This window comes from Rhinopithecus roxellana, chromosome 16, assembly GCF_007565055.1.
Source record: "Rhinopithecus roxellana isolate Shanxi Qingling chromosome 16, ASM756505v1, whole genome shotgun sequence".
Lineage (NCBI taxonomy): Eukaryota > Metazoa > Chordata > Mammalia > Primates > Cercopithecidae > Rhinopithecus > Rhinopithecus roxellana.
This window is the reverse complement of record NC_044564.1, coordinates 114,691,790-114,718,107: the sequence shown is the minus strand read 5'-3', so window position 1 is coordinate 114,718,107 and position 26,318 is coordinate 114,691,790. Positions and strand designations below refer to the sequence as shown.

General features: G+C 42.2%; 1 protein-coding gene across 3 annotated transcripts in view; it reads left to right on the top strand.

Annotated features, from left to right (window-relative positions):
- The window catches only part of FKBP15 (FKBP prolyl isomerase 15), a 56,096-nt gene extending 30,534 nt beyond the window's left edge, over nucleotides 1-25,562 (top strand). For all 3 annotated transcript variants that reach the window (XM_010370455.2, XM_010370456.2, XM_030919507.1), the window contains 16 exons: nucleotides 1,901-2,003; nucleotides 2,494-2,600; nucleotides 4,029-4,143; nucleotides 5,904-6,013; nucleotides 6,308-6,415; nucleotides 6,865-6,959; nucleotides 7,832-7,934; nucleotides 11,919-12,090; nucleotides 14,703-14,839; nucleotides 16,457-16,612; nucleotides 17,437-17,589; nucleotides 19,348-19,473; nucleotides 20,424-20,531; nucleotides 21,104-21,825; nucleotides 22,503-22,599; nucleotides 24,918-25,562. In XM_010370455.2, the coding sequence (XP_010368757.1) occupies nucleotides 1,901-2,003; nucleotides 2,494-2,600; nucleotides 4,029-4,143; nucleotides 5,904-6,013; nucleotides 6,308-6,415; nucleotides 6,865-6,959; nucleotides 7,832-7,934; nucleotides 11,919-12,090; nucleotides 14,703-14,839; nucleotides 16,457-16,612; nucleotides 17,437-17,589; nucleotides 19,348-19,473; nucleotides 20,424-20,531; nucleotides 21,104-21,825; nucleotides 22,503-22,599; nucleotides 24,918-24,995 (2,490 nt within the window). In that variant the 3' untranslated portion in view covers nucleotides 24,996-25,562. The remainder of the gene's footprint in view (nucleotides 1-1,900; nucleotides 2,004-2,493; nucleotides 2,601-4,028; nucleotides 4,144-5,903; nucleotides 6,014-6,307; nucleotides 6,416-6,864; nucleotides 6,960-7,831; nucleotides 7,935-11,918; nucleotides 12,091-14,702; nucleotides 14,840-16,456; nucleotides 16,613-17,436; nucleotides 17,590-19,347; nucleotides 19,474-20,423; nucleotides 20,532-21,103; nucleotides 21,826-22,502; nucleotides 22,600-24,917) is intronic.
- The last annotated feature ends 756 nt before the right edge of the window (nucleotides 25,563-26,318 follow it).

Genomic DNA, 26,318 nt, shown 5'->3' with positions numbered 1-26,318 from the left:
ATCTTTCTTTTTATTTGGTTGGAGTGACTGTGTTTTCTGCCTCTAAGGCAGAATCATTATTTAGAGGGCTAATATGCAAAATGACACAGATTGGTATTGGTACATGTGTTTCTACTGGGATTAGTACTTCCCCTGAGAGATGGAAGCAATTTTGTAGATCTTTTACAAGAACCTGGCAGTTTTCAGTGGTTAATTTAGCCTTCTTTACTAGAATCTCTGTTGTTACAAGAGATCACTCTCTGGACAGCATGATGCCCAGTTCATAGCAGGTGCTCTGTTCATATGTGTTGAGCGAATGTTTAGATTCTTTTGGGAAAGGTTGGTCTTCTCACTGATGTTGCCTATCACTAAAGCTCCAACTAGTATGTCTTTTGACTTTGTATGTGGTATTTTTGTGTTTGTTTTCTATTTAGAAGTTCAAGAATTTTATTGAATTCAAATCTGTCAATTTTCTCCCCTTGTTATTTGCTTTTGACATGCTTAGAAAGCCTCCCCACTTTCAGATTATAAATATCACATGTATTTTTAAAGATATTTATCAATATTTTATACTTAGATCTAAATTTTTAATCCATTTGGAATTTGGTGTATGTATTAAGTTAATTTTAACTTGATTATTTTCCAATGGTTAGCTCTTTATTGAATAAAATCGTCCTTTCTCAATTGAAGTGAAATATGTAACTTAGATTGATTTTTAGTATTCTTTTACTTTGATAGAAAACAAGGAAAGGGTGAAAAAAATTTTTCTGGAATATACTTTATATTTTACATTTTTGTTTTATTCTTGCAAAAGCTCTGTGTACATTTAACATCTTAAAGGAAGATAGGATTTCGGAGGCCTATTGTTATAGGATTAATTTTTTTGTGGTCTGGAAATGCAATTTAAATAAGAATGTTTTTGTTAAAAATTTTATATGCTACTTATTCATTTTAGAATACTTTAAAATTATAGAAAAGAAACATATTGAACAAAAAGGGCATTCATCTTTATATATTGCTTTGTAACCTAATTTTTAAACTTAATGTTATATCATAAACATTTACGTTAACATAAATGATTTAAGTAAATAAAGCGGTTTAAAGGAAACCCAGTGTTCCATTATATCATTTTATTATATTCCTTTCACTCTGTTTTTAGACATTTAGGTTTGTTAAGAGCTGTAGAAATCTAAAACTGGGATGTTTTTCTAGAAGAGAATATAAGGGGACAAGGGGAAGTTCTAAAGTAAAAGAATGTCTAAAACTTTGGTCCTTGAGCTATAGCATAGCAGATTACAGTCCATATTGTGCCTCAAGATTTTCTGTTTCTTATATGAAGCAGGAGGATGTAGAATAACTTTGTTTAGAGTTATAGCTTTGATTTTATGAAAAGAAAGATTGTTGAAAAAACATCCTAAAACTATATTATCTAAATATAGCATGTTAATCAGGTGCAGTGAATCCTACGTTATCTGATTTTCATTGAGTACCTTGAGCCCTATGGAGATGATTTGTCAGAAGGGAAGAGGCTGGATTATTTCTTGCAAAAGACCACTTTTTTTGTGGGAATAGATTAGATTTGTCTTAAGGTAGCTACTGGTTTGGAAAACAATATATTCTGAAGAGTGGTTAGTTTAGCTGCTTCAGACAATAGGACATCAACCTCTTAGAATATTTGTGGAAATGAACTATATTTACTTATTCAATATGATTTATAGGGAGAAGGACTCTTACTTTATTGCATAGCAGAGTGCTTTTTCTCCACAACCCACACCCTCAACTCTTGGCCTTCTGCTTACCTCTCCTTCCTCTTCTTTGCCTAGAAGTCCTGTGTTGGAAGCAGGTTTAGGGCAGACAGTCAGCCTCAGTCTTCAATGAGGGACCCCATACAGAGTAACTCAAACACTCGTTCCTGTTTCAGGATGTGAACGCTCTGCGAGGAGGTGGGCAGCCTGTGGTGACTCCGTCCGTCCAGCCCTCTCTTCAGCCAGCCCATCCAGTGTTACCACAGATGACCTCACAGGGTAAGGAACCTCTCTGAGGCTCTGTGGCCTTGAACTGGGTCAGCACAAAAATTATCATCGCTGTTCCTTAAACTGTTAGGCTACATTGTTTCAGTACTGAGGACTAAAGTGTAAATGTTAAGAGTGTGACACTTGTCAGTTTGTCCCTGGGTAAGACATTTTCACACCCAGAGATGGACCTGGCTGCTGGTTGTGACTTCTGCTGTGTTGCACTGTCAGTTTTGGAAATCTGCGCTCAGCTGTTGGGACATCTCCCTGGGTGTGTTCTGTACTTCCTGTCGGATGGGATCCTAGGGCTGAGTCAGAAGCACATGAGAGCACCCAGTTTCGTTCCACTGGCTCATTCCTGAGATTGCAGTAGAGCTGAGTGTAGGGAGACTAGGCAAGGAAAATAGTTGAGTCTGAAGCATGATGGTATGTAAGGTGCTAGTCAAGACTCACACCAAGAAGCAAGGGTGGATAACAGTGAAAACGTCTCTCTTTATCTTAGCACCTCAGGCATCTGTTTCTGGGCTCCAGGCACCTTCTGCTGCCTTAATGCAAGTTGCATCTCTCGATTCCCACTCAGCTGTATCTGGAAATGCCCAATCCTTTCAGGTAATGATTTATAACCGTATTAATTATATCCTATAATTTGCCATGGTTCTAGTCAGTCTTTTCTTCTTCGTGTACATTTCATACAGTAGCAGTTCCCCAAAGTCATAGTTCGTAATTTTTTTCCCTTCCTTGGTTACCACTTTCTCATCTCTAAACCAGGCAAAGGATTACCTGTGTTCCAGTGTCATAAAGATTAAATGCAAGAACAAGTAGAGCCCCTAGTACAACGTAGTAAAGGTCCAATCAATGTTTGTTTCCTTTTCTTTCCACACATATCCAGTTGAAGGGTGTATATTCACGTTCTTCCGTATTTTCTACCAAAAGTTGACAGGCTAACATTCTGCAGTAAATTCAGCAGAATGATATAATTTAAAAGCAGAACCGCATGGAAAATGTAACTGGATTCTGCTATCGAGTAAACTTTTCTTAAAGAAGGCTTTTTTCCTGTTATCCACAGAAGACAATGGCAGCAGCCTGTTTGCCAGGGGCAGACCCTTTCTTCTGCCTCAGCACACTTAGTGGATAAGACATATTGTCACTGATAACAGCGGCTCACTCCTTGGTGATGCTTAATGGAGGTGTGGGAGTAATGGTAGCTAGGCTATGCCTCATCAAGATGGGGAGTCTCAAAACTGGAAAAAGTCCCACTGTTGCCCTCTTTCTCCCCATCCCTCCTCTCCTTCCTGGAGAATTACTATCCTATAGACTAAGAATTTTTTTTAAGTGGATGGGTAGTTATATCTATCCCTGGAAATGAGCTAGACTTCCTTATTTCAAGGAAGAGTAACCATCCTCATTAAAATAAAAGCTGCTGTTTATTGAGCGCTTACTATCTGTCAGGCCTGTAACTTACCAGCTTTTCAGAACATTACCTATCTCACTTCATTTAGTCCATACAACAGCCCTATGAAGTGATATTATTATCTTCCTCTTACAATTGAGGTGACCGAGGTTCAGAGGAACATGAGAGCTCTTGGTCTTGCAGATTAGCTTCAGAATCTTGCAGGGGAGAGGCATCCTTGGAAACTGGCAGATTTGGTTTGGAATCTCAGTAAGCACTTCTTCCTTGAACTGAATGGAAGCTAAGCAGAGTTTATTAATCTAAAAACTTCTTAGACAATAGACCTGATAGTGGGGAATGAATTCCTACTTAGTTAAATCATCTCACCAGATGACTGGGTAGTGACCCAAGATACACTTTCTTTAGTTTCTGGGTAGGATTTTAGTGACTGGTTTCCCCTGGGTTAGATAGATAACTCTCCTGCTGTAGTCCTTACCCACTACCAAACCCAGATCTCACCCATCTCTAGCTTCAGTAAGTTTGAGTCTCCTCCCAGCTCATCCACTTTATTCCACCAGAGAAAAACGTGAACAAAAAAGAAAGACATGAACGTTTTGTCAAGCAGCGGTAACTCGTCAGTTTCTCAGCCCTATGCAGGTATGCAAGCCTACGCTTATCCCCAGGCATCTGCTGTCACCTCCCAGCTGCAGCCCGTTCGGCCTTTGTACCCAGCACCGCTTTCTCAGCCTCCCCATTTCCAAGGTAGGAAGTGAATCCCTCAGTTTCTCATCTTCGCTCTTGCTGTGCTTTCCCTCTTCTTGCTCCTCTTTCATTTTTACTCCAACAGCTCTCTACTCATTGTTTCTTCTCTTTTTTAACAGCTTTTTTGAGATATAATATGTATTCCATACATTCATTCATTTTAAATGTACAATTCAAAAGTTTTTTAGTAAATTTGCAGAGTTGTGCATTCATCACTGCAATCCTATTTTAGAACATTTCCATCATCCCCCAATGTTTCCTTACGTCCCCATGCTGTATTTTGTTCCTTGGATATTCTCCCCTGGCCCTTTTAATTCCTCTGTTAGAATAGCTAGAGTTTAGAGAAAATAGTAAAAGAGCAAAACATTGGAGGAAATTGGGAGAAAGTTGAATACTATAGGTGTTTAGTATCTCTAATGAAAGCTACTCTGTTAAAATTTTTTAATTATGAAAATAAGAGACTTTTATAAAAAAGTCAAGCAGTACAAAAGGGTGTAAAGTGAAAAGTTACTGTCCTTCCCATCCATAAACCCCCTGGCCTTGGAAAACTGTTGTTAACAGTTACTTGGGTAACTTTTCAGATATTTTTGTATGCATGTACAAGTATGAGTATCTAATGTAAAAAAGCAAACCAAGATAAAGTGTAAACTGCTATGATGGAATCCTGCCTTGTTCTGCTGTTTGTCTTCTGTTTAGTAATCAGCTTTGGTATTAGGACAGTGGTAGGAAGAAGCCAGTATGTCCTGCAACATAATTTGTGGTTCTGGACTGGTCAGGATTTCCTGGATGTAGCCTTTATCTGGAAGCTCTGTCCTTCTCCATCTGGGATATGCTTTTTCATCCATCAAAACTGTCATCTCCCTCTGTGAAGCCTTCCCTGACTATTCTCTGTCCCTCTTTTCTCTCTTCCCACAAACACAACTATGTATGCATGTCAGCAAAGAGTTAATCGTGCTTTTCTCTGTGCTACTTTTTTTTTTTTTTTTTGAGACGGAGTCTCGCTCTGTTGCCCGGGCTGGAGTGCAGTGGCCGGATCTCAGCTCACTGCAAGCTCCGCCTCCCGGGTTTACGCCATTCTCCTGCCTCAGCCTCCCAAGTAGCTGGGACTACAGGCGCCAGCCACCTCGCCCGGCTAGCTTTTTTTGTATTTTTTAGTAGAGACAGGGTTTCACCGTGTTAGCCAGGATGGTCTTGAACTCCTGACCTCGTGATCCGCCCGTCTCGGCCTCCCAAAGTGCTGGGATTACAGGCTTGAGCCACCGCGCCCGGCCTTCTCTGTGCTACTTTTATACCTAGTATATGGTTCATTGTTTTGCACTTAATACACTCTCTTGTAATGATTTTTTTACATGTCAGTCTCCCAACCAGACTAAGAGCTCACCAAGGGCAGAAGCTGTGTTTTGTTTACTGCTGTATACCTTGTACCTGGTACAATGCTGGCATGCAGTTGGATGAACGGGAAAGCAATCTGTGCTGCCAGTGCTATTGCAGTGCAAAGTGGGCATATTTGTGCCCTTGGACCAGATGTAGTCCTTGATGCATTTTGCATGAACACAGCTTAGTTTTTGTTTACTTTGAAGCCCTTTTGCCTCTACTGTCTCCGGTGTATCTTCTGACAGGGTGAAGTCACCTATAGCATTTCCTAGTGTATGGAAGTATTAATTTCTTTCTTTCCTCTACTGGAAGAGCTACTGGCTTTTCTTCATACAGTTTCCTCTGCTCCAGTTTCATAAGTTTCTTTCTGGCTTATATCTGTTTAGGATCAGGTGATATGGCTTCATTTCTCATGACTGAAGCCCGGCAACATAACACTGAAATTCGAATGGCAGTCAGCAAAGTGGCTGATAAAATGGATCATCTCATGACTAAGGTGACTGAGTCAGGGTTGGGGCCATGTTGAAAGTGGGGATGTAAACAGGGAGCAGCCAGAGCTATAGGTAAACTCTTCTTTGGTTTCCTGTATTGGTAGTAGTTAGAGGTTATATCACTACAAGGACAGTTATAATTATGTTGGGATCCAGTTACTTGCAGAAAACTCTAACTTACAGTTAGAGATTGTCTCAGGAACTCATTAACCCCCTTAACAATGGGGTCAAATCTTGGGTAAATTGTATTTCTTCGTTTTATAATTTCTCACAAGGTCTCTCTGGTATCCCTTTTGTAGGTTGAAGAGTTACAGAAACATAGTGCTGGCAATTCCATGCTTATTCCTAGCATGTCAGTTACAATGGAAACAAGCATGATTATGAGCAACATCCAGCGAATCATTCAGGTGAGGGTGATTAAGAACAGACCACTCAGGCTGAAGGTCTTACCCATGCTGTCTTCCCGGAGGTACTACCCTTTAACACCTCCACCCCAGAAATAGCCTGTGATAAATGCTACACTGGGTTAGACAATTCTAGAAAATCCATTGTGGCTTAATTCCATCCAAGTGACTTATCACTATATATTCTGAAGGAAACATTGCTTTTTTGACCGTACTTCAGAATTTCACTTCTTTTTTTTTTAGCCATTTGTTCACTCAATTCATTGGACCTAGTGATTTGTATCCATCAGGTATAATCTGATGTGTTGTTTTAACATACATGTAGACATAAGTTCTGGTGTTTTGTCTCAAAATATGTTAACAGTGTCACCTGTCAGTTCAAGTTGATTCTCTTCTATCTGGCACTTTTCTCTTAAGACACTGAAATTGTACGTCATATATTTTGAATTTAGGAAAATGAAAGATTGAAGCAAGAAATCCTTGAAAAGAGCAATCGGATAGAAGAACAGAATGACAAGATTAGTGAACTAATTGAACGAAATCAGAGGTAATGACAGGTACGGGGCCTGGCTAGGATGGACAAAAGGGTTTATTGTGTATATGCCCAGCTTAAGTACACGTATTTGTTTAGGGCAGTACGTATATATTTCTGCCATTTCTGTTTCCTGCCTGTCATGTGAATTATTGCCTGTTTTCTGAGAGGCATTGCAGTAGAAGGAGCTCAGTAGGCTGTGATGTAGGGCAGACCTGTGTTTCATTCCTGCTCTGACCCTCATTCATTTTGTGGCTCTGGGCATGTTATTGATTCCTGCTGGCCCTAGTTTCTTTATCTTTGAAACTGGTACTATTTATTACTTACAGAACTCTGGTGTCAACTCTTCTCTCTTCTGTGTGGGTAAACTCGGTTTTATCCACCAGAACTCAGACAAAACTTCACTGATTCCCATATAAAACCTAAGGATTTTGTATTTTTTGTAGATACCTCTGAAGATTTGGAGGGATGTGTGGGGAGGTGAATGGAACACATCACAACACAGCATTTCACTTAAAAAAATCATTCTCCCATATTTCTCTTCTCTGCTGTCTCTTGTCTCCCACATGACAGAGCTGGGGGAGTGGCTTTCTCTTCTTCCCTCTTTCTTATAGCCTCTTTACTCCTGTCTCTTCCTCCTCATTCCCATTATCACACACCCTTCACGTTCTTGTCCTCTCCATTATTCAGGGTAGTTCACTGCTGGCCCAGATTCCCGCTTCCAACCTGATTTCTTTAGATCTCAATACTTCAGATCTAAGGAAAAGAAAATGCTTTCAGATAGCTTTTGATGAAGGTATAGAGCAGCAATGTTATGAGGACAGAATGGGCATTGGGTTGTGCTCAGTGCTTGATAAGTGTTTTCTTTTTCCCTATTTCTTTCACAGGTATGTTGAGCAGAGTAACCTGATGATGGAGAAGAGGAACAACTCACTTCAGACTGCCACAGAAAACACACAGGCAAGAGTATTGCATGCTGAACAAGAGAAGGTAAAGCAACTGGGGAGAAAAAAGCCCAAGTCAGAATGGGTGGAGCTAAGGAATGTCCCATGTACATACTCACCAGTCGGCTTTCCAACAGAATTTTTGCCATCACTGCAAAAAGAACTAAAAATCTCCCAGCAGGTTTTCATGTATCCATCATCTACATTTCTGTTTTATAATATACTTTGCAGTAAGGTGACTCAAAAATAATCACTGATCTTAGTAATTTGATTAGGTAAGAATTATACAGCTTATTAGAAACTAAATTTATTCTGTTGACAAATCAACAGAAAATTTCCATTATGCCAGGTAACAGATGTGTAGGTTCTTTTTAGTGGAACTTAAGATTGTTTGCTCCTTCATCTGTGTCTGCCAAAGCATTTTAAAGTACTACTATTTGACTTCAATCCTTTCAAAACTAGGAATTTTGACCTGTTCCTGCAGTAGCATTAAGGAAGACTAGAGGGTCTTGGGTTGGGATCTGCTGATTCTGAAACTCGCTTCCCCCCTTGCTCCAGTGACATTCTTTATCCTGAATGGATTCCTTCTTGTTTGGGCTACCACTCATCAGCTAGGAGGTCCTGACTGTTTCATCTGCTGTCTTTCTTCTCAGAGGTTTAGAAATCGTTTATATTTTATATCAGTGTTTTCCTTGATGAAAAGTTAGATTGAACACACTTGTAACTTGTGGAGTTTACTCACTTTCTCATATTCTGGTAATGAAGATTCCTTACTATGTCTTACGCTAATCTTTGTCTTCTCTTAGCCATAGAATCCAGGCAAGTAATGTGTGACCTCTTATTCTCAGATAAGCAGTGCCTTATCCTGCACAGCCCTGTCCAATCCTGACCCTGTTCTGTTCCCATTACTTTATACCATTTCTTATTTATGTGACTGACTCCTAATGCCTAGGTGAAGATCAGCAGCCTGTGACATTGTTATCATTAGGTAGTGCTGAAGTCACTTAACCGCTCCCCACCCACTAAATGCACTTTTTACTATTTCTTCTTTCTCTACTTTTATTTCTTCTCTTCCTTTCCTTTACTCCTTTTGTTTGCTTGTTTGTTTTTTCTTTAGGCCTATACAGGGCATCTAAATATATTATTTGGCCTCACTGTTACTATTCAGGGCTAAAATGATTACTGTAACTTGTTCCAGATCAATGGTCCGCAAACACTGGCTGCCTCAGACTGACTTGGGGGGCTTGATTAAAACTAGATATTCTTAAATCCCAAACCTCCAGAGATTCTAATTTAGTCTATCTAGCTGGGGTCTGAATCTGAACTTTTAAAAAGATCCTGTAGATTCCAGGTGTAGGAATTACTGCTCTTGTCAGTGATTTCTTTTGTCATAATCTCTGGAGGGGCAGCATTTTTAAGAAGTTCAGCATGTGATTCTCATGTTGAGAAGCACTGTTTTGTGTGTGTATGTGTTCCAATAAAACTGTATTTACAAAAATAATAGGTCAGTTTGGCTCCTAGGTCATAGTTTGCCAGCCCCTGAATTAGCTCAGTGATCTACCCAAATGTTTTCATGTTGATAAACCCCAGAGATGTCTGATACCATGCATTGAGCCCAGTAGATGCTCTGTTTATAATAGCAAAACAGTAGAAGTAATAACAGCAATAGTAATCACAGCTAGTATCTGCCACGACCCACTGTGTTATAGATACCATGCTTCACACAAATTTTTGAGGGAATCTCGTGATGAATATGACTGGGATGCCAAGTACCATATGTTTTAATTGATCATCTTTATTTCAGTGAAACTTTTTGAGCCTTGACTCTCCCCTCTTTTTCTTTTGATCCACTTCTCACTTAAGTTTCCCTGTGATCTCTCCTTTTAAAGGGAGATGGGCAAGGTCCTTTCGTCCCTGGAGGCAATTTTCTGCCTTCAGACACAGCTCAGAAAGGTATGGTTAAGGGCTCAATGAATATTTGGTGAATGAAATTATTTTTCATTGTGATACAGTACCACAAAAAATCGTGGAATAATGGCTAAAACTGGAAGAGCTATCAGAGGTCGCCTTTTTAGTTTAAACTTTTTATTTTAGAGGGACAAACCAAGGCTCAGAAATGAAAGGGTGAAAGACCTGCATAGGACCCCATTTCCATTCAGCTATATTTCTTTTCCTGTGTCAAATTACTATCTCTCTTGAGGACTGTTTTCCTGCTTTTACCTTGCAGGCTTTATTCACTGTTTTTCTGAACTCTTGGTTCTTCCTGTCATTGCTTGCTTTTTCTTACTCTCCATGTCAGCAGTAGAATTTGATCCAGGGTAGGAACCAGGGAGCCATCCCATCCACTGTGTAGATTTTTTTATGTTTTCCCTTCTCACTTGATTATACCCCAACCTTAAAAAGAAATTATAAATACACCTATACACACACACACAGACACACATTTTTTTCGGATCATAAAAGTTGCATCTGTTCAGTCTGGAACATTTACAGATACAGATAAGCAAACATAAAATATAAATCCTTCCACTCAAAAATAATGATATTCATTCCCTTATTTTCTGTGTACATGTGCATTTTGGGGGACAGCATTAATTTTTATGCTTCTGGTAGGCCTTTCTAGCTAAAGACCTGAGATAAAAAGAGCTTTTGGGTGATTTTCCACTCTGCTTAACCTTTAGCAAGAGAGTGACCCTCCATTTCATTGGCATGCCTTTGGAATTTGTCCCTTCCAGTGTTTTAGCTGCTGCAAGTGCTTGTGAGAGAGGTGTATGTTCTGTTATTAGTGAGCTCTCTGAGCTATGAATAGATGCAAAGCTCTCTGAGCTCTGAGTTAGTTTTGTTTTCATTAGGCCATTTGAAGCAGGACAGTGAGTAGATGAAAGCCACTCCTATATCTGGAAGTTCTAGATTTCATTGTCTTCTGTGTTTAGGAGGTGAAAACCTAAGGCTACTGAATAGCAAAAATAAATATCTTAAAGCTTAGTCTAAAGGTTACATATACTCTCAGATACTCATTTATAGCCTATTTATTTTTATTTATTTTTTAAAGTGAAAGCAAGTTTATTAAGTAAAGGAATAAAAGAATGGTTACCCCATAGGCAGAGCAGTGGCATGTTATTTTTATTTTATATACAATTTTATTTTCTTGTTTTACTTATTTATTTATTTTTCTTTTGAGACAGAGTCTTGCTCTGTTGCCCAGGCAGGAGTATGATCTCAGCTCACTACAACCTCTGCCTCCTGGGTTCAAGTGATTCTCCTGCGTCAGCCTCTGGAGTAGCTGGGATTACAGGCGCCCACCACCACACCTGGCTAATTTTTATATTTTTAGTAGAGACTGGGTTTCACCATGTTGCCAGGCTGGTGTCGAACACCTGACTTTGTGATCTGCCCGTCTTTGCCTCCCAAAGTGCTGGGATTATAGGCGTGAGCCACCGTGCCCGGCCTTTATTTTCGTTTTTTAGGAGAGTCAAAATATCAGATTTTAAATGTAATCTATAAAACTGATAAAGACTTTGGAATAAGGCAAGGAATAAATATATTTAAAACAAGTGGGTACAGTGAACACAATAAGAAGAGACAAATGATAATAAGGAAATAGACAACTGTAAAAATGTATGTAAGGTGTAATAGAGCCAGGCATAGTAGCTTGCACCTGTAGTCCCAGCTACTCCAGAGGCTGAGGTGGGAGGATTGCTTGAGCCCAGGAGTTTGAGGCTACAGTGGGCTATGATCATGTCATTGCACTCTAGCCTGGATGACTGAGCGAGACCCCATCTCTAAAAAAGAATTTTTTTAAGTATACTAGTATAGGTACAATAGTATAGGAGTTGTAATAATAGTAGTAATATAATCGTATAGGAGGGATGGTCCACCTCCATAATTTGAATTTGGTTTAATACAGGTTGAAGGCAGCCGTTAACTCCCTGTTTCCTAGTTCAGTCTACATAGAGTTATGTGAGGTTGGTTCATTACTTGCATGAGGACACCTATGTTTAAAGTGACATCATACTTTGTTATTATTCAGGCCAAGGTGACAGAGGAGTTAGCAGCGGCCACTGCACAGGTCTCTCATCTACAGCTGAAAATGACTGCTCACCAAAAAAAGGAAACAGAGCTGCAGATGCAACTGACAGAAAGCCTGAAGGAGACGGATCTTCTCAGGGGCCAGCTCACCAAAGTGCAGGCAAAGCTCTCAGGTATGTACTAGGTTGGGAATGCTGGGATTGTTGCCATTTAAACTCAAGGAATTAAGCTGTTTTCTTCCTCTCAATCTTTTTGGCACAATGCTTATGAAGTTTTTGAAGGACTGCACCAAAAATTAAAGGAGACTAGTATAAAATCTACGTGATTATTTTACAGAAGGAACAATAAAAGAACTGACTATTCATGTGGAACTGATCAGTGCCACAGTTCCCTTTTGTTTGGGGAGGTGTTGGCTTCAAAATCTTTGGTACCTATGATTGGCTACAAATGCCTGGAAGAGTTAATGTGTTGTTCTAACTCATGACTCAGTGGAAGTTTAAAAAAGAGATGCTTCCTGGTGTGGTTTCTTCTTTCCTAGAGGATGGATTGCAGCTCTTCAGCCTGACACTCAAGGCCCCTCCTGCTTGGCTTGTCTCCCATTATATTGTTCAGTTCATCCTGGTCCTGACCATACCAGCAGGCCTGCTGGCTGCTCTTTGGCTCATCCTGTAGTTCTTGTCTTGCTTCTTATCCATGCTATTCTCTGGACTTGACATGCCTACCGTTACCAATATTCGCCTTCAGTCCTCTTCAAAGTCTGCCTCTTTCAGAAGCTTTCCTGGTTTTCTCTAGAACATTTGATCCTTTAAAAAAAAAATCCTTTATCTCTTAGTGCATTATTATTATTATTATTTTTTTTTGAGATGGAGTCTCGCTCTGTTGCCCAGGCTGGAGTGCATTGGCCAGATCTCAGCTCACTGCAAGCTCCACCTCCCAGGTTTACGCCATTCTCCTGCCTCAGCCTCCCGAGTAGCTGGGACTACAGACGCCCGCCACCTCGCCTGGCTAGATTTTTTGTATTTTTTTTTTTTTTTTAGTAGAGATGGGGTTTCACCATGTTAGCCAGGATGGTCTCGATCTCCTGACCTTGTGATCCGCCCGTCTCGGCCTCCCAAAGTGCTGGGATTACAGGCTTGAGCCACCGCGCTGGCCTTAGTGCATTATTATAACCCTTACCACAATTTGATAAGCATGGTGTTTTGCTCATCTTTGTAAAGTCCCCTCCTCCATATTAGTGTTCAGTGCCTGGCAAGACATGGTGATTGGATAGAAGATTAGTGAAGACCAGCAGGTTAATTAATCTACCGTGGTGTATAGAAACAAATATGGAAGGCAGAGATGCGACTAATGGGCAGGGGGTAGCTGGAGCCGCAGCAGAGTTGGGTGGAAGCAAAGTTCATTTGCCTAATAGAGAACTAAAAAACAATGATGTCAATGGGTAAGGTGCTACCTTGAAGGTCAGTGTCAAAGGGTAAGGTGCTACATCCCTTCCCTTTTATTTTTTTCTTAAATTTTTAATATTTTGTAGAGACAGGAGTCTCACTGTATTGACCAGGCTGGTTGTGAACTCTTGACCTCAAGCCATCCTTCCGCCCTATTCCTCCAAAGTGTTGGGATTCACAGGCATGGGCCACTGCTCCCAGCCCACCTCTTGCTCTTTTAGAGCATGACTGGGCCCACATGAGGCAAACGTGTTAGACAGTCTTAGATTTGAATATTGTTCAGATGTCTCCTTGCTGCTTTTGTGGTGCCTTACGACAATTACCTCAAGAGCCATAAGAGTCTCAAAAGTTTCCCAAACAAATTTTATTTATTGCAAAGAGCTTTATTTGAGAAGGGATGTTCTGAAAGCAAATTCTCGGTAGAATGCCCCAGCTACCAAGAAAGTTGAGATTATCTTACTCAAGCAGTGAGAAAGAACCCAGACTAATACTAAACAGTGATCGGTCCAGTGTGTTAAGATGGTGGCCAGGCCGGGCGCGGTGGCTCAAGCCTGTAATCCCAGCACTTTGGGAGGCCGAGACAGGCGGATCACGAGGTCAGGAGATCGAGACCATCCTGGCTAACACGGTGAAACCCCGTCTCTACTAAAAATACAAAAACTAGCTGGGCGAGGTGGCGGGCGCCTGTAGTCCCAGCTACTCGGGAGGCTGAGGCAGGAGAATGGCGTAAACCCGGGAGGCGGAGCTTGCAGTGAGCTGAGATCCGGCCACTGCACTCCAGTCCCGGCGACAGAGCGAGACTCCGCCTAAAAAAAAAAAAAAAAAAAAAAAAGATGGTGGCCAAAATGGAATTGTGGGAGTGATCTGTTTCAAAGGTCATTTCTGACTGCTGGGGACATTTCTTTCCCATTTTGTATGTGGAGAAGGTGACATGTACACACAACAGAGATGACTTTCTATGGGATAAATATGGGTTGATGGAGGAGTCAGCTGACAGCTTGACATATCTTATTGCTGGTCAGTGAGGTGATGTTGAAAGAAGTGAGCAGAGGCTGCTTGTGTGGTAGGACTGGGAAATCAAAGCATGCAGCTTTGAAAGAGCCACTGGGGCCAGGCACAGGGGTTCATGCCTGTAATCCTAGCACTCTGGGAGGCTGAGGTGGGAGGATCGCTTGAGCCCAGGAGATGGAGGCTATAGTGAGCCATCACACCACTGCACTCCAGTCTGAGTGATGGAGCAAGACTGTCTCCAAAAAATAATTTACAAAAAGAACTGCTGGGATAACACATAGCCCACTACAGCACTGGTTCTGTAGCCAAGTCTCTCTGCTCCTGTATCCCAGAGCTCCAAGAAACCTCTGAGCAAGCGCAGTCCAAATTCAAAAGTGAAAAGCAGAGCCGGAAACAACTGGAACTCAAGGTGACATCCCTGGAGGAGGAACTGACTGACCTTAGAGCTGAGAAGGAGTCCTTGGAAAAGGTAAGCTCTACAACCCAGTTGGCCAGAATTAGCTGTTTAATAAACATTTTAATTTTCCTTTTACAAATTACAATAGTATGTGCTTATTGTAACAAATACAAATAATATAGAAAAGTGTAAAATTAAAAAAAAATTTTCCCCTCTCTAATCTCATACATTAGAGGTGACAATTATAAAGTATATGATCCTTCCAGATTGTTTTCTGTATGTAGAAAACATACATTCACACTCACACACACATACGTGTATGTATACTGACAATTTTTTTTACATCACATTTCATGCTTTTTAGGAAAATATCATGGCCTTGTACTACATAAGAAGATCTTTCTTATATTTAACTGCTGCATAGTAGCCAACTGTGAGGCTGTACCATAATTTATTTAATTATTTGGATGGATATTTATGTTTTTATTTTTTCATTATTTTAAACATTGCTTCTATGGACAGTCTCATATAACTGTTTTTGCAAATTTGTTTCAGCATTCCTATAAGATGGATTGCATGAGTAAGAATCATGGGATCAAAGGGAAGGCTACATATTTGAATTTTTATAAATATTACCAGATTATCCTCAAAGAATAGTGCTTACACTTTCAGCACTATGTGAGTGAGCCCATTTATCACATTCTTCCCCATTCTACATATATCACTTTTTCTAATCTTCATTAGTCTGGCAGGTGAAATATGTTATCTTGTTTTAATGTGTATTTTTATTAGTAGTAAAGCTTTCATATATTTAATACCTATTTATATTTCTTAGGTATCTCTCTTTTTAGTGTCCTTTATCCTATTATTAGTTTGATTTGTGAACCCTTTTAAGCGTATCAATCCTTTGCCAGTCATAGCCGTTGTAAATATTTTTCTAGTTTGCTGTCTTTTCACTTACTTGTAGTATATTTTGTTGATTAAAACTTTAATATCAGGAAAGACTAAGTGAACAAAGTGAGGACATTTCTATCTTTTTGTATGTTCTGGAATAGTTGAAATATGAAAAGAATAAACTGCTCCTGAGGCTTCAGTAATCGCATTAGTAAAGCTGTTTTGGCCCAGTGCCTTTTAAGAGGGTAAATCTTGGTCTGCAATTACTTTTTTTTTCTAGGATTTTTTTCTATTTTATTTATTTATTTTTAACCAATTCCTTCTAACCTCTTGGCTGTTTTCAGTTTGTCATTACTTTAGATACTACTATAGTGACCATCCTTGTAACACACTCTTTATGACTGCGACTTATTGAATCCTTAATTACAATTTGTGGAATTTCTGGATATGTGTCTTTTTAAAGGCTTTTCAGAGGATTACTATCCAAAGAGGTATATCCATTCATTTTCTTACTATCAGGGTATGAGAATGTCTGATTTCCTGTACCCTCATTAAAGTTAGGATGTTCCCTAGCTCTTAATAGAGGGGTAAAGTTCTTCTTGTCTTCCTTCTCCTGTCACCATTTTCCTCACCCAGTAGCCAAGAATGTTAAATATTTAGGGGAAAATTAAACTAAAAAATGAACTTTCCAGAAATGGAGTAAGGATCCCACAAGGTAATTAACTGCCACCGCCATCATCCCTTTTGATTCTCCATTAATAAGCTAGAGCTGATGATGGTTCTCTTGTTCCTAAGAACCTCTCAGAAAGGAAAAAGAAGTCAGCTCAAGAGCGTTCTCAGGCTGAGGAGGAGATAGATGAAATTCGCAAGTCATACCAGGAAGAATTGGACAAACTTCGACAGCTCTTGAAAAAGACTCGAGTGTCCACAGACCAAGCAGCTGCAGAACAGGTAATGGGAAACTGAAGCACTTTGGAAATAGAGGGAAGGTGTGAAGGACTCAGAGAGAAAAGCTTCTAGTTTCTTCCTTACCCTTTAGGATGACATTTCTCATAGCTGATACTCTCACTTTGGAGAAAGGTAGAAAAAGTAATCCAGATATATGCAAGAGAGCCAGGAATCGAATGGAGAATCTTCTTTCTTTTTTTAAAGCTTAGTTAATATTTAATTACATAAGTAAAAACGAAAAATAGTTTCCTTACAAAAAAAACTCCAAACATGATAAGGCCAAAGCCATCAACCATCAGACACCATCCTTCAGGCACATTATCATCCTTGAAAGGAAGGGATTTATTTAGGTCATCAGGAAGGGAACCAGGGATAGTGGCAGGACACAGCTGGATCTCCAGTCTGTGCAACAGCAACCTTTCTCATTATAAGTTTAAAATTTGTATGCATATGTTTGTTTCATTAGAGTTCATTGGTGCCCTCAGTTTGACCACCTCTGGGAATTTTGGTGAAAAAAAGTTTCTGAACCTATAAAATTTAGGGTTCAGACCCTGAAAAGCAATGATCATATGACCCTGCCCTCCAGGAACCTATCTAAATAGGCACACTTTTGTCTGCTTGGAGTACCTTTTGGAGTCCTGACAACCAATGACATCTTAAGAAGTGCATTTACTTTAAAAGTAATGAGAGTCTTTTAAACAGTTTCCCAGTTAAATCTGGGCTGTTAGCTTATTCTTTTGCTTTTTGAAAGATGGGCTTCCCTAGGTGCAATGGAATCTCACTCCCCTGCCCCCAAGGATGATATGGTCATTACTTTCTCTTGGCAGCTGTCTTTAGTACAGGCTGAGCTACAGACCCAGTGGGAAGCAAAATGTGAACACTTGTTGGCCTCCGCCAAGGATGAGCACCTGCAGCAGTACCAGGAGGTGTGCGCACAGAGAGACACCTATCAGCAGAAGCTGGTACAACTTCAGGAAAAGGTACATATTTTTCTTGAGCCGAACAGTTTAGGCAGCCCAGTTAATTTGAGGCAAGCAGGCTGTTTGAGTCCTATTGATCCTTCTGAGCCTAAAAGTTATTAATAGCTAGAAGACAAAACCACACTTGTTTAGCTTGTCAGTTATCTTTTACATACTTATTTGGGGTGATAGGTCAGTGACATGGAAAAAGAGAGAACAGCACTAGTGTTCTGGAACATGTTTTCCATTATTATTGGATCCTTCATTTATTAAACAAGTATTTATTGAGAGTCAGTTGTATTCCATCCACTGTGTTAAAGAAAGTGCATACAAGGAACCTGTCCCTCACGTATCTCACAGTCAAGAAAGGGAGACAAAGAAACAAAGATAGGCGTTAAGTGCTATGGGACCCAGAAGAGGAAGTACCCGGGAGAGCTGGGAAGGTTTCCCAAAGGAGGTGACATTTGAGCAGAGCCAAGAAGGACAAATAGCTTTGGTAAGGCAGCAAAAGAGGCAGAATATCCTGGGCAAAGGCACTGAGATAAGATGGAGGCTGGGGTGTGGTGGGATCATCAGGCCTGAAAAAGAAAGAGATGGGACATGGCTTAGGGTCATGGTATGGAAGTCCATATTCGAGGTCAGTTTCTTTCCTTAAAGTGTCCAATTGAAAACTTTTGGCTCAGAGATCTTGGAGGCAATCTTGCAGACAAATGGGTTGCTGTTAATGCTGAATGTTTATGTCTAAATGACTAGAGTTATTACTTACCCTCCTGCTCTTTTTTCATTATATTTTTGACCTGATTAGGAACAAGGCAAGCAACCTTCTTGGGAAAGAGAAAGTGAAGTTTTGAGTTGAAATCGAGTGATGAGGAGATAGAATTCTCTGAGGCAGAGGGTCTTGGGTGGGGGCTGAGGGAGTGGACACCAACAGACCTAGGTGAGCTTAAGACTTGATGTTTAGAGATGCCGGAGAGGATGTGGAGAAATAGGAACGCTTTTACACTGTTGGTGGGAGCGTAAATTAGTTCAGCCATTGTGGAAGACGGTGTGGTGATTCCTCAAGGATCTAGAACTAGAATTACCATTTGACCCAGCCATCTCATTACTGGGTATATACCCAAAGGATTATAAATCATGCTACTGTAAAGACACATGCACACGTATGTTTATTGCGGCACTATTCACAGTAGCAAAGACTTAGAACCAACCCAGATGTCCATCAATGACAGACTGGATAAAGAAAATGTGGCACATATACACCATGGAATACTATGCAGCCATAAAAAAGGATGAGTTCATGTCCTTTGCAGGGACATGGATGAAGCTGGAAACCATCATTCCCAGCAAACTATCAAAAGGACAGAAAACCAAACACTGCATATTCTCACTCATAGGTGGGAATTGATCAATGAGAATACTTGGACACAGGGCGGGGAACATCACACACCAGGGCCTGTTGGAGGGTGGGGGACTGGGGGAGGGATAGCATTAGGAGATAGACCTAATATAAATGATGAGTTGATGGGTGCAGCAAACCAACATGACACATGTATACCTATGTATCAAACCTGCACGTTGTACACGTGTACCCTAGAACTTAAAGTATAATAATAAGAAGAAAAGAATCTGAAATAAAATTGTCTTTTTATTATATGCAAAAAAAAAAAAAAAGAGAGAGAGACTTGATGTTTAGGGTGGTTCTCCTCCCCTTGGGTTTTCTGACCTTCACCTGGTGATCCAGGTTCCTGAGGCCACAGCCACAGTCTGTTTGTTTTGCAGTGTTTAGCCCTCCAGGCCCAAATCACAGCTCTCACCAAGCAAAATGAACAGCACGTCAAGGAACTAGAGAAGAACAAGTCCCAGATGTCTGGGGTTGAAGCTGCTGCATCTGACCCCTCGGAGAAGGTGAGCTGGTATTTCAAAGGAGAAGCAAGCCATTTATATCAAGCATTCAGAAAGAACACGGCCAGTATGTTGTGTTAGTAGCTCTTTTTCTAACTTTAGTGATGTTTTATTTGTCTGATGACTTTAAAATGAACCAGATTTGGTGTTTGCTTGTGTTTGAGATGGAGTCTCGCTTTTTCGCCAGGCTAGAGTGCAGTGGCGCAATCTTGGCTCACTGCAACCTCCGCCTCCCAGGTTCAAGCGATTCTCCTGCCGCAGCCTACTGAGTAGCTGGGACTACAGGCATGCGCCACCATACCCAGCTAATTTTTGTATTTTTAGTAGAGATGGGGTTTCACCATGTTGGCCAGGATGGTCTTGATCTCTTGACCTTGTGATCCGCCTGCCTCAGCCTCCCAGAGTGCTGGGATTACAGGCATGAGCCACCGTGCACGGCCCAGACTTGGTTTCTTGAGTTTAAAGAGCTTACAGTCTAGTGGGGAAAACAAATACATACTTATATATTAAGTGTCAAACCCAAAAGAACCCTATCTTTCTGAGGTTTTGACAGGTATAGGAAGGGCCTCTAACCACAGGAGAGAATGGGGCTTGGGGAGTGTGCCCAGCATCCACTGGCCTCTGACCCTTAGAGCCTATGGCAGCTCCTAGTGGTGCTCACAGTGGGAGGGGGACATTAAGCAATGGTCTTTAAGCAGTCCTGGGCACACAGACCACAGCCTGCCTGCGCTTGATAGGTAACTCTCACGACTAGCCCTTCTGTCAAAATGCTGCTCATTATTTAATATCATCCTCTCCACAGTGACAGCCTTCAGTGTCTCTGCCTATGACCAGCGGTATCCCAGTGTAGAGATCTAAGATGGCTTCATTTTGGCCTTCCAAACACCTCTCTGGGATTTAATGCATCCTTTAGTGACTTGATTTTGGCAGCATGTGTTTTGATGTTCACACAGGTCAAGAAGATCATGAACCAGGTGTTCCAGTCCTTACGGAGAGAGTTTGAGCTGGAGGAATCTTACAATGGCAGGACCATTCTGGGAACCATCATGAATACGATCAAGGTACAGCCAGCCAGCTGTTGATTGTTTCATCGGAATGGGCGTTTTGTTGCTTAAGTACTTGCTAAGGGATCATGAATAAAATAATTGTTCAAGGCAGGCACAGTGGCTCATGCTTGTAATCCCAGCACTTTGGAAGGCAAAGGTGGGAAGACTGCTTGAGGCCAGGAACTCGAGACCAGGTTGGGCAACATAATGAGACTTTGTCTCTACTAAAATAAAAAAATTAGCTGGGTATGGTGGCGTGTGCCTGTAGTCCTAGCTACTTGGGAGGCTGAGGCTGGAGGATCACTTGAGCCCAGAAGTTCAAGACTACTGTGAGCCATGATTACCCCCGACTGCACTTCAGCCTGGATAACAGAGCAAGACCCTGTCTCCAAAGAAAAAAAAAGAAAATTATTCAGGACTGTTCCTCAGTAATTAGGATTCCTGGAGTGACTTGACAGATACAGTCAGCCTCATTTAACAGGAAAGAAGCGAAGTCATTTAAACTAGATGACCAGTAGTGTTAATAAGAATTAGTAGTGGCTACTGTATTCCTTTCAGTGATCATCTCCTCCTTGGCTTTTGAACAGATGGTGACTCTTCAGCTGTTAAACCAACAGGAGCAAAAGAAGGAAGAGAGCAGCAGTGAAGAAGAAGAAGAAAAAGCAGAAGAGCAGCCACGAAGACCTTCCCAGGAGCAGTCAGCCTCAGCCAGTTCTGGGCAGCCTCAAGCACCCCTGACTAGGGAGAGGCCAGAATCCCCCATGGTGCCTTCAGAGCAGGTGGTCGAGGAAGCTGTCCCGTTGCCTCCTCAGGCCCTCACCACTTCTGAGGATGATGTACACAGAAGGAAAGGGGACTCAGAAGCAGAGGCACTCTCAGAAATAAAAGATGGTTCCCTTCCACCCGAACTGTCTTGCATCCCGTCCCACAGAGTTCTGGGGCCCCCGACTTCAATTCCACCTGAGCCCCCAGGCCCTGGAACCATGGACTCTGAGTGTGAGGAGTCACTTGCTCCCAGCCCAATGGCAGCTAAGCCCAACAACCCACCAGGAAAGGTCTGTGTCAGGGAAGTAGCACCAGATGGCCCACTACAAGAAAGCTCCACAAGACTGTCCCTGACTTCAGACCCCGAGAAGGGGGACCCACTGGCCTTAGGGCCTGAAAGCCCAGGAGAGCCTCAGCCTCCACAGCTCAAGAAAGATGATGTCATTAGCTCCACCGGTCCCCACGAGGAGCTGTTGAGCACAGAGGCAGGTTCCACAGTTGCAGGAGCAGCCCTCAGACCCAGCCATCATTCCCAGCATTCCAGGTATGTTCCTCTGAGCACTGCTTCAGGGACAGGGTGGCTATCTGTGGTGAGGAGTGTCTCTGTTTTTTCCAGGGCTGGCAACTCATCCCTCAGAGACTAATTTACTGATGTCTTCATTCATTAGTTGATGTATTAATTCAGCAACACCTACCACGTAGAAGGCTCTGTGGTAGGCACTATGATAATGTGGTGGGCACTGCGATAGTGTGGCGGGCGCTGCGGTAGTGTGGCGGGCGCTGCGGTAGTGTGGCGGGCACTGCGGTAGTGTGGCGGGCGCTGCAGTAGTGTGGTAGGCAAGGCAGGTTTGGTTCTTGAGTTTAAGGAGTGACAGTCAAGTGGAGAAAACAAACAAATACATACTTATATATTATAAAAGTATGGTAAGTCCTTTTAAAAAAGAAATAGGGCAGTATTCTAAAGGAGTTGTTCCACTTTAGATAGGGTGGCTAGGGAAGGATTCTGAGAAGGTCACATTGAAAAGATGACTCTGGCTGTAGGTTCTGAAGGGGGCCACTGTAGGGTGTGGGAAGAGATGGTGGCAGCAGAGGTGGGAGGAATTCCTGGGCAGTCACCAATGCTGTTGAATCCTTACCCAAGAGCCGTGACCCTTGTAGGTGGTGGGCACTGTGACCTGGAGCAGGAGCAGTAACATTTTCTATGACTTGATTCTCCTTCAGTCTCTCTGGGGATGAAGAGGATGAACTGTCTAAAGGGGCAGCTCTGAAAGCTCTGAGGTCCAAAGCACAGCCTGAGGAGGAGGATGAAGACGAGGTGGTAAGGAAATCCCAGGCACTGTCAAGTCCTCACACAGCCACCTGGGGGCTCTTCCCCACTGGCTCTGAGAAGAGAAATGGAGCCTGTTGGTGGCCCACTCCCTGGGCTCTGTGTGCAGGGCCCTGTGGGAGCAGGCTTGTGGCTGGGCTGGGAGGGTGCAGCTCTGTGAGCAGATTAGGGGACAGTCACATACCACTTTACTTTTGAGAAAGAATCATAGTCTCTGTCCATGCAGGAATTCGTTCCCTGAGAGCAAGAAAGCTGAGCTGCTTAGTCCCATATTGGAATGCTGAAGCCTTAGGTTTCCCCAAATCTGCTGGGATATTATTTATATTTTAGAATTGGAAAGGACTTTGAAGATCATCTTGCCTGGCATCCTTAGTCATAGATAAAGAACCTGAGGCTCAAAAGGATGATTTACCCAAAGCCACAGAGTGAGTTAATGGCAAAGCTAGGACTAACCCCCAGGCTCCTTTAAAGACCGCCTGTTCCTGAGCATTTTCCACTTAGCCTGTTTCCTCCTGCCTTGTTTTGTTGTCACAATATCCCTGGGCACAAAATGGGTTCAGTATTAATAGCATAGCTTCATTTAACAGAGAACAAGAGTGAAGGCCAGGAGAGGAGGGCACTGATAGGGACTGAATTAGAACCCCACTTCTCGCATCTGCAGTTCCCTACTGTGCTAGGTTACAATCGTTCTGGCTGTCCCTAAGCCATTTTGACGGCTCTGAAATGCATATAGAGAACACAGGTGGGCTTCAGGCTCAGTCCATCCAAAGGACAGAAATATGAGAGTGAATGGGGCAAATTTTGTCCCCTCATGTATCAGCCAGAGTGGATTTTGCCTTTTGCCAAAACCTTGAGCAGAGAGCTCAAGATAGATAGATCTGGACTCCAGCTTGTATGTACCAGAGCCCTTCCCTCTTGCCTGTGTTCCTTTGGGGAATGTCCCAGTTCCTTCCATTAGGCTTTCTTCCCAAGAGTTAAATTTTCATTTGAGAATCCAGAATACCAATTCTGCCCTAAAACAAAAGGAAAAAAGGGGGGAAAACCCAACTGAGTATATTCTAAGTGACTGCCCTAAATATAGTTGGAAGCTTTTGATTAGCGAGTGTATTATTGGTATTAATACCAATATTGTCAAGTTAACATGTATTTCTTGGGTACTCTGAAAACGACTTCACAAATGTTCTCATTTAATCTTCTACCAATCCAATGAGTTAGGTACTTTTATCCCATTTTATAGATCAGAGGGCTGAGGCTCAGGAAGATTAAATAATTTAACTAAACTTATATAGCTAGTAAATGTGGAGCCAGAACTTTAGTCAGGACGAAACAGAAGCTGTGAGCCACACTTGAAAATCCTATACTGTCAGAGTTAGAGATCACTTCATTGATGTCCGGAGAGAAGTACGAGGTCTGGTTAATTGATAGTGACATGGGAATTGCCCAGAGACTTGCGTACACATCACACTGCCTTCCCTTTTGCCTGGCCCTGTGAAGATGGATCCTGGTTGGCAGTAGCTCACCAGAGCAGACAATGCCTTAGTAGAGACTATTCGGTTTGTGCCTGTCTCTAGTGTCAATCCCTTCTAGCCGGGTAGGTCCTGTTCCCTTGCCAATCCAGAGGAGAAAGGTCAGGAGCTCAAGTTGTGAAAAGAGTGGGTCTCTTATGGCCCATCAGTCCCTTTCACCCCCACTACCTTAGCTGGGAGGAGCGAGGGTGGTGCCAGTCAGGCTAGAGGTGTGGGGGGCTGTGGCTCCGTGTTCTTCACCTCTTAGGATTCTCCAGTTGGCCAAGCCTCCACATTCAACTCTTTTTCAAATGATGGGATCACACCCAGAGCCAGTCAGGCCACTTTAGGCCACAACAACAGTGTTTTTTCATATGTGGTTGTCTTCTTGCCAACCTCCCTACTTCCCACTTCCTCTTGCTCTCTCAGGGCTGCTTTGCTTCTGTTTCTTTCTCCTGCTCCAGTGTTTCCTCTTTGACCCTTCTTTCTTCACACAAAATATGTAAGTTACTGCATGAGAGGAAAACCTGTCAAATCAATACATGTGCTTCACAAATAAATGACGAGATCAGCCAAAAAAAGTTCGTCTTTTGTCTCTGTTGAAAAGATTGCCTCCCTTCTCTGCCTGCTTGTCTCAGCTTTATCTGAAAGCCTAGGTTTGCTGGCCTCAGAGTTGGCCCTGTCAGTACAACCTCCTTTCTGACCCAGAGCTGGGAACAGAAGTTGGATTGCTTCCACTCACAGGTGGAAAGTTGAGTGGTGCATGGACAAGTGAGGACTGACTGCTCTTTCCTGTTTTATCAGAGCATGAAGGGACGCCCACCCCCAACACCCCTTTTTGGAGATGATGATGATGACGATGACATTGACTGGCTGGGATGAAGACCCAGGAAACTGGTGCAAAGATTTCTCTGCAACCCTTCCCTAAGCATGATTTTGCACAGCCAGCCCTGGGTCTAGGTGAGCCACAGGGTGAGGTCAAGGTGAGCATTCTGGGAACAATAGTTTGGGCTCAGACAGTGGCTTGGCCACCTTCTGAGCCCCACCCCCGCCAGACCTGGTGAAGAGGATCCCTAACCATATTCAAAAACACTGGGTTTTCAGCAGCAAGTTGGAAGAAGGACTGGTAGGTTCCCCTCCAGCCAGTCACCTGTAAGAGTCTTGTCCTCTGCCAGACTTTTAAATCTCTTCATTAACTCTCAGACTGACCTGGGAGCCCTCCGCTACCTGAATCCAGTGCTCAACTGTGCCCCGGCAACAAGTCAAGTCACCTGGGTTGAGGTCTTCCTGGTAGAACCAAGGGCGATTACACCATCTAAATCCCGGTGCAGTTAACAGCCTGGCCTATAGTCCTGGGACATGTATCTTCTTCTCTGCCTTAAATCTGATACAAGAAGTCAATGACTATTTGAAAATAAAACTAAAATAAATGTCTATAATGAAACTTGACTCAAGCCCTTGGAGACAAATTGAGTTTGGTTCCAAGGGCTGTCTGTGCTTTATGGGAATCTAAGGGTAGGAATCTTACAGATCTGGGTCAGTTAACGTGCACAGAACGTTGTGGCATATTTACTCCCTTTGTTACCTAACCCTGGAACTTTTAGGCTTTCAAAGAAAGTCACCACTGTAGTCCTAGCCCATCCCTGGGGCATGATGGTTCTCTTGCTCCTGCAGGCTTAGTCCTGCAGTCTAGGAAGCCATGCAGAGAAGGTGGGAGGGTCCCTTCTTTCCATTGTTCATGGCACCTGAGGGATTCTTCACTTTGAGGGCAGCTTCCATTCCCTTAGAACTCATGGGACCAGGACTAATGCAAAGAAGAGTAGTGAGAAAATATTTGTGGTCATTTTCTTGATTCCAGGATCTTCCAAAGATCATGCAATCAGTCTTTTAAAAAATAGAATAATTTTAATAAAAATGTTCCTTGATTTTAAATGTTTACAAGATAAGACTCAAAATTCCACTTCATCTGGCCTGGCATCATCCTTGCAGGCTTTGGATGTCTCCCAGGTACGGGCCTGGGGGGCAGTGAGAACTAATTATTTCTTCGTTGCTTAACAAAAGGTAGTGCTGTTTGGCACTTTATACAGACTGGCTTATCTCCAGCAACCACTGCAGAAGACAGTGTTATCAACATTTTATAGAGAAAACTGAGACTTAGGGAGGTAAAGTAATTTGCCCAAAGTTACATAGCTAGGAAGCCTCAGC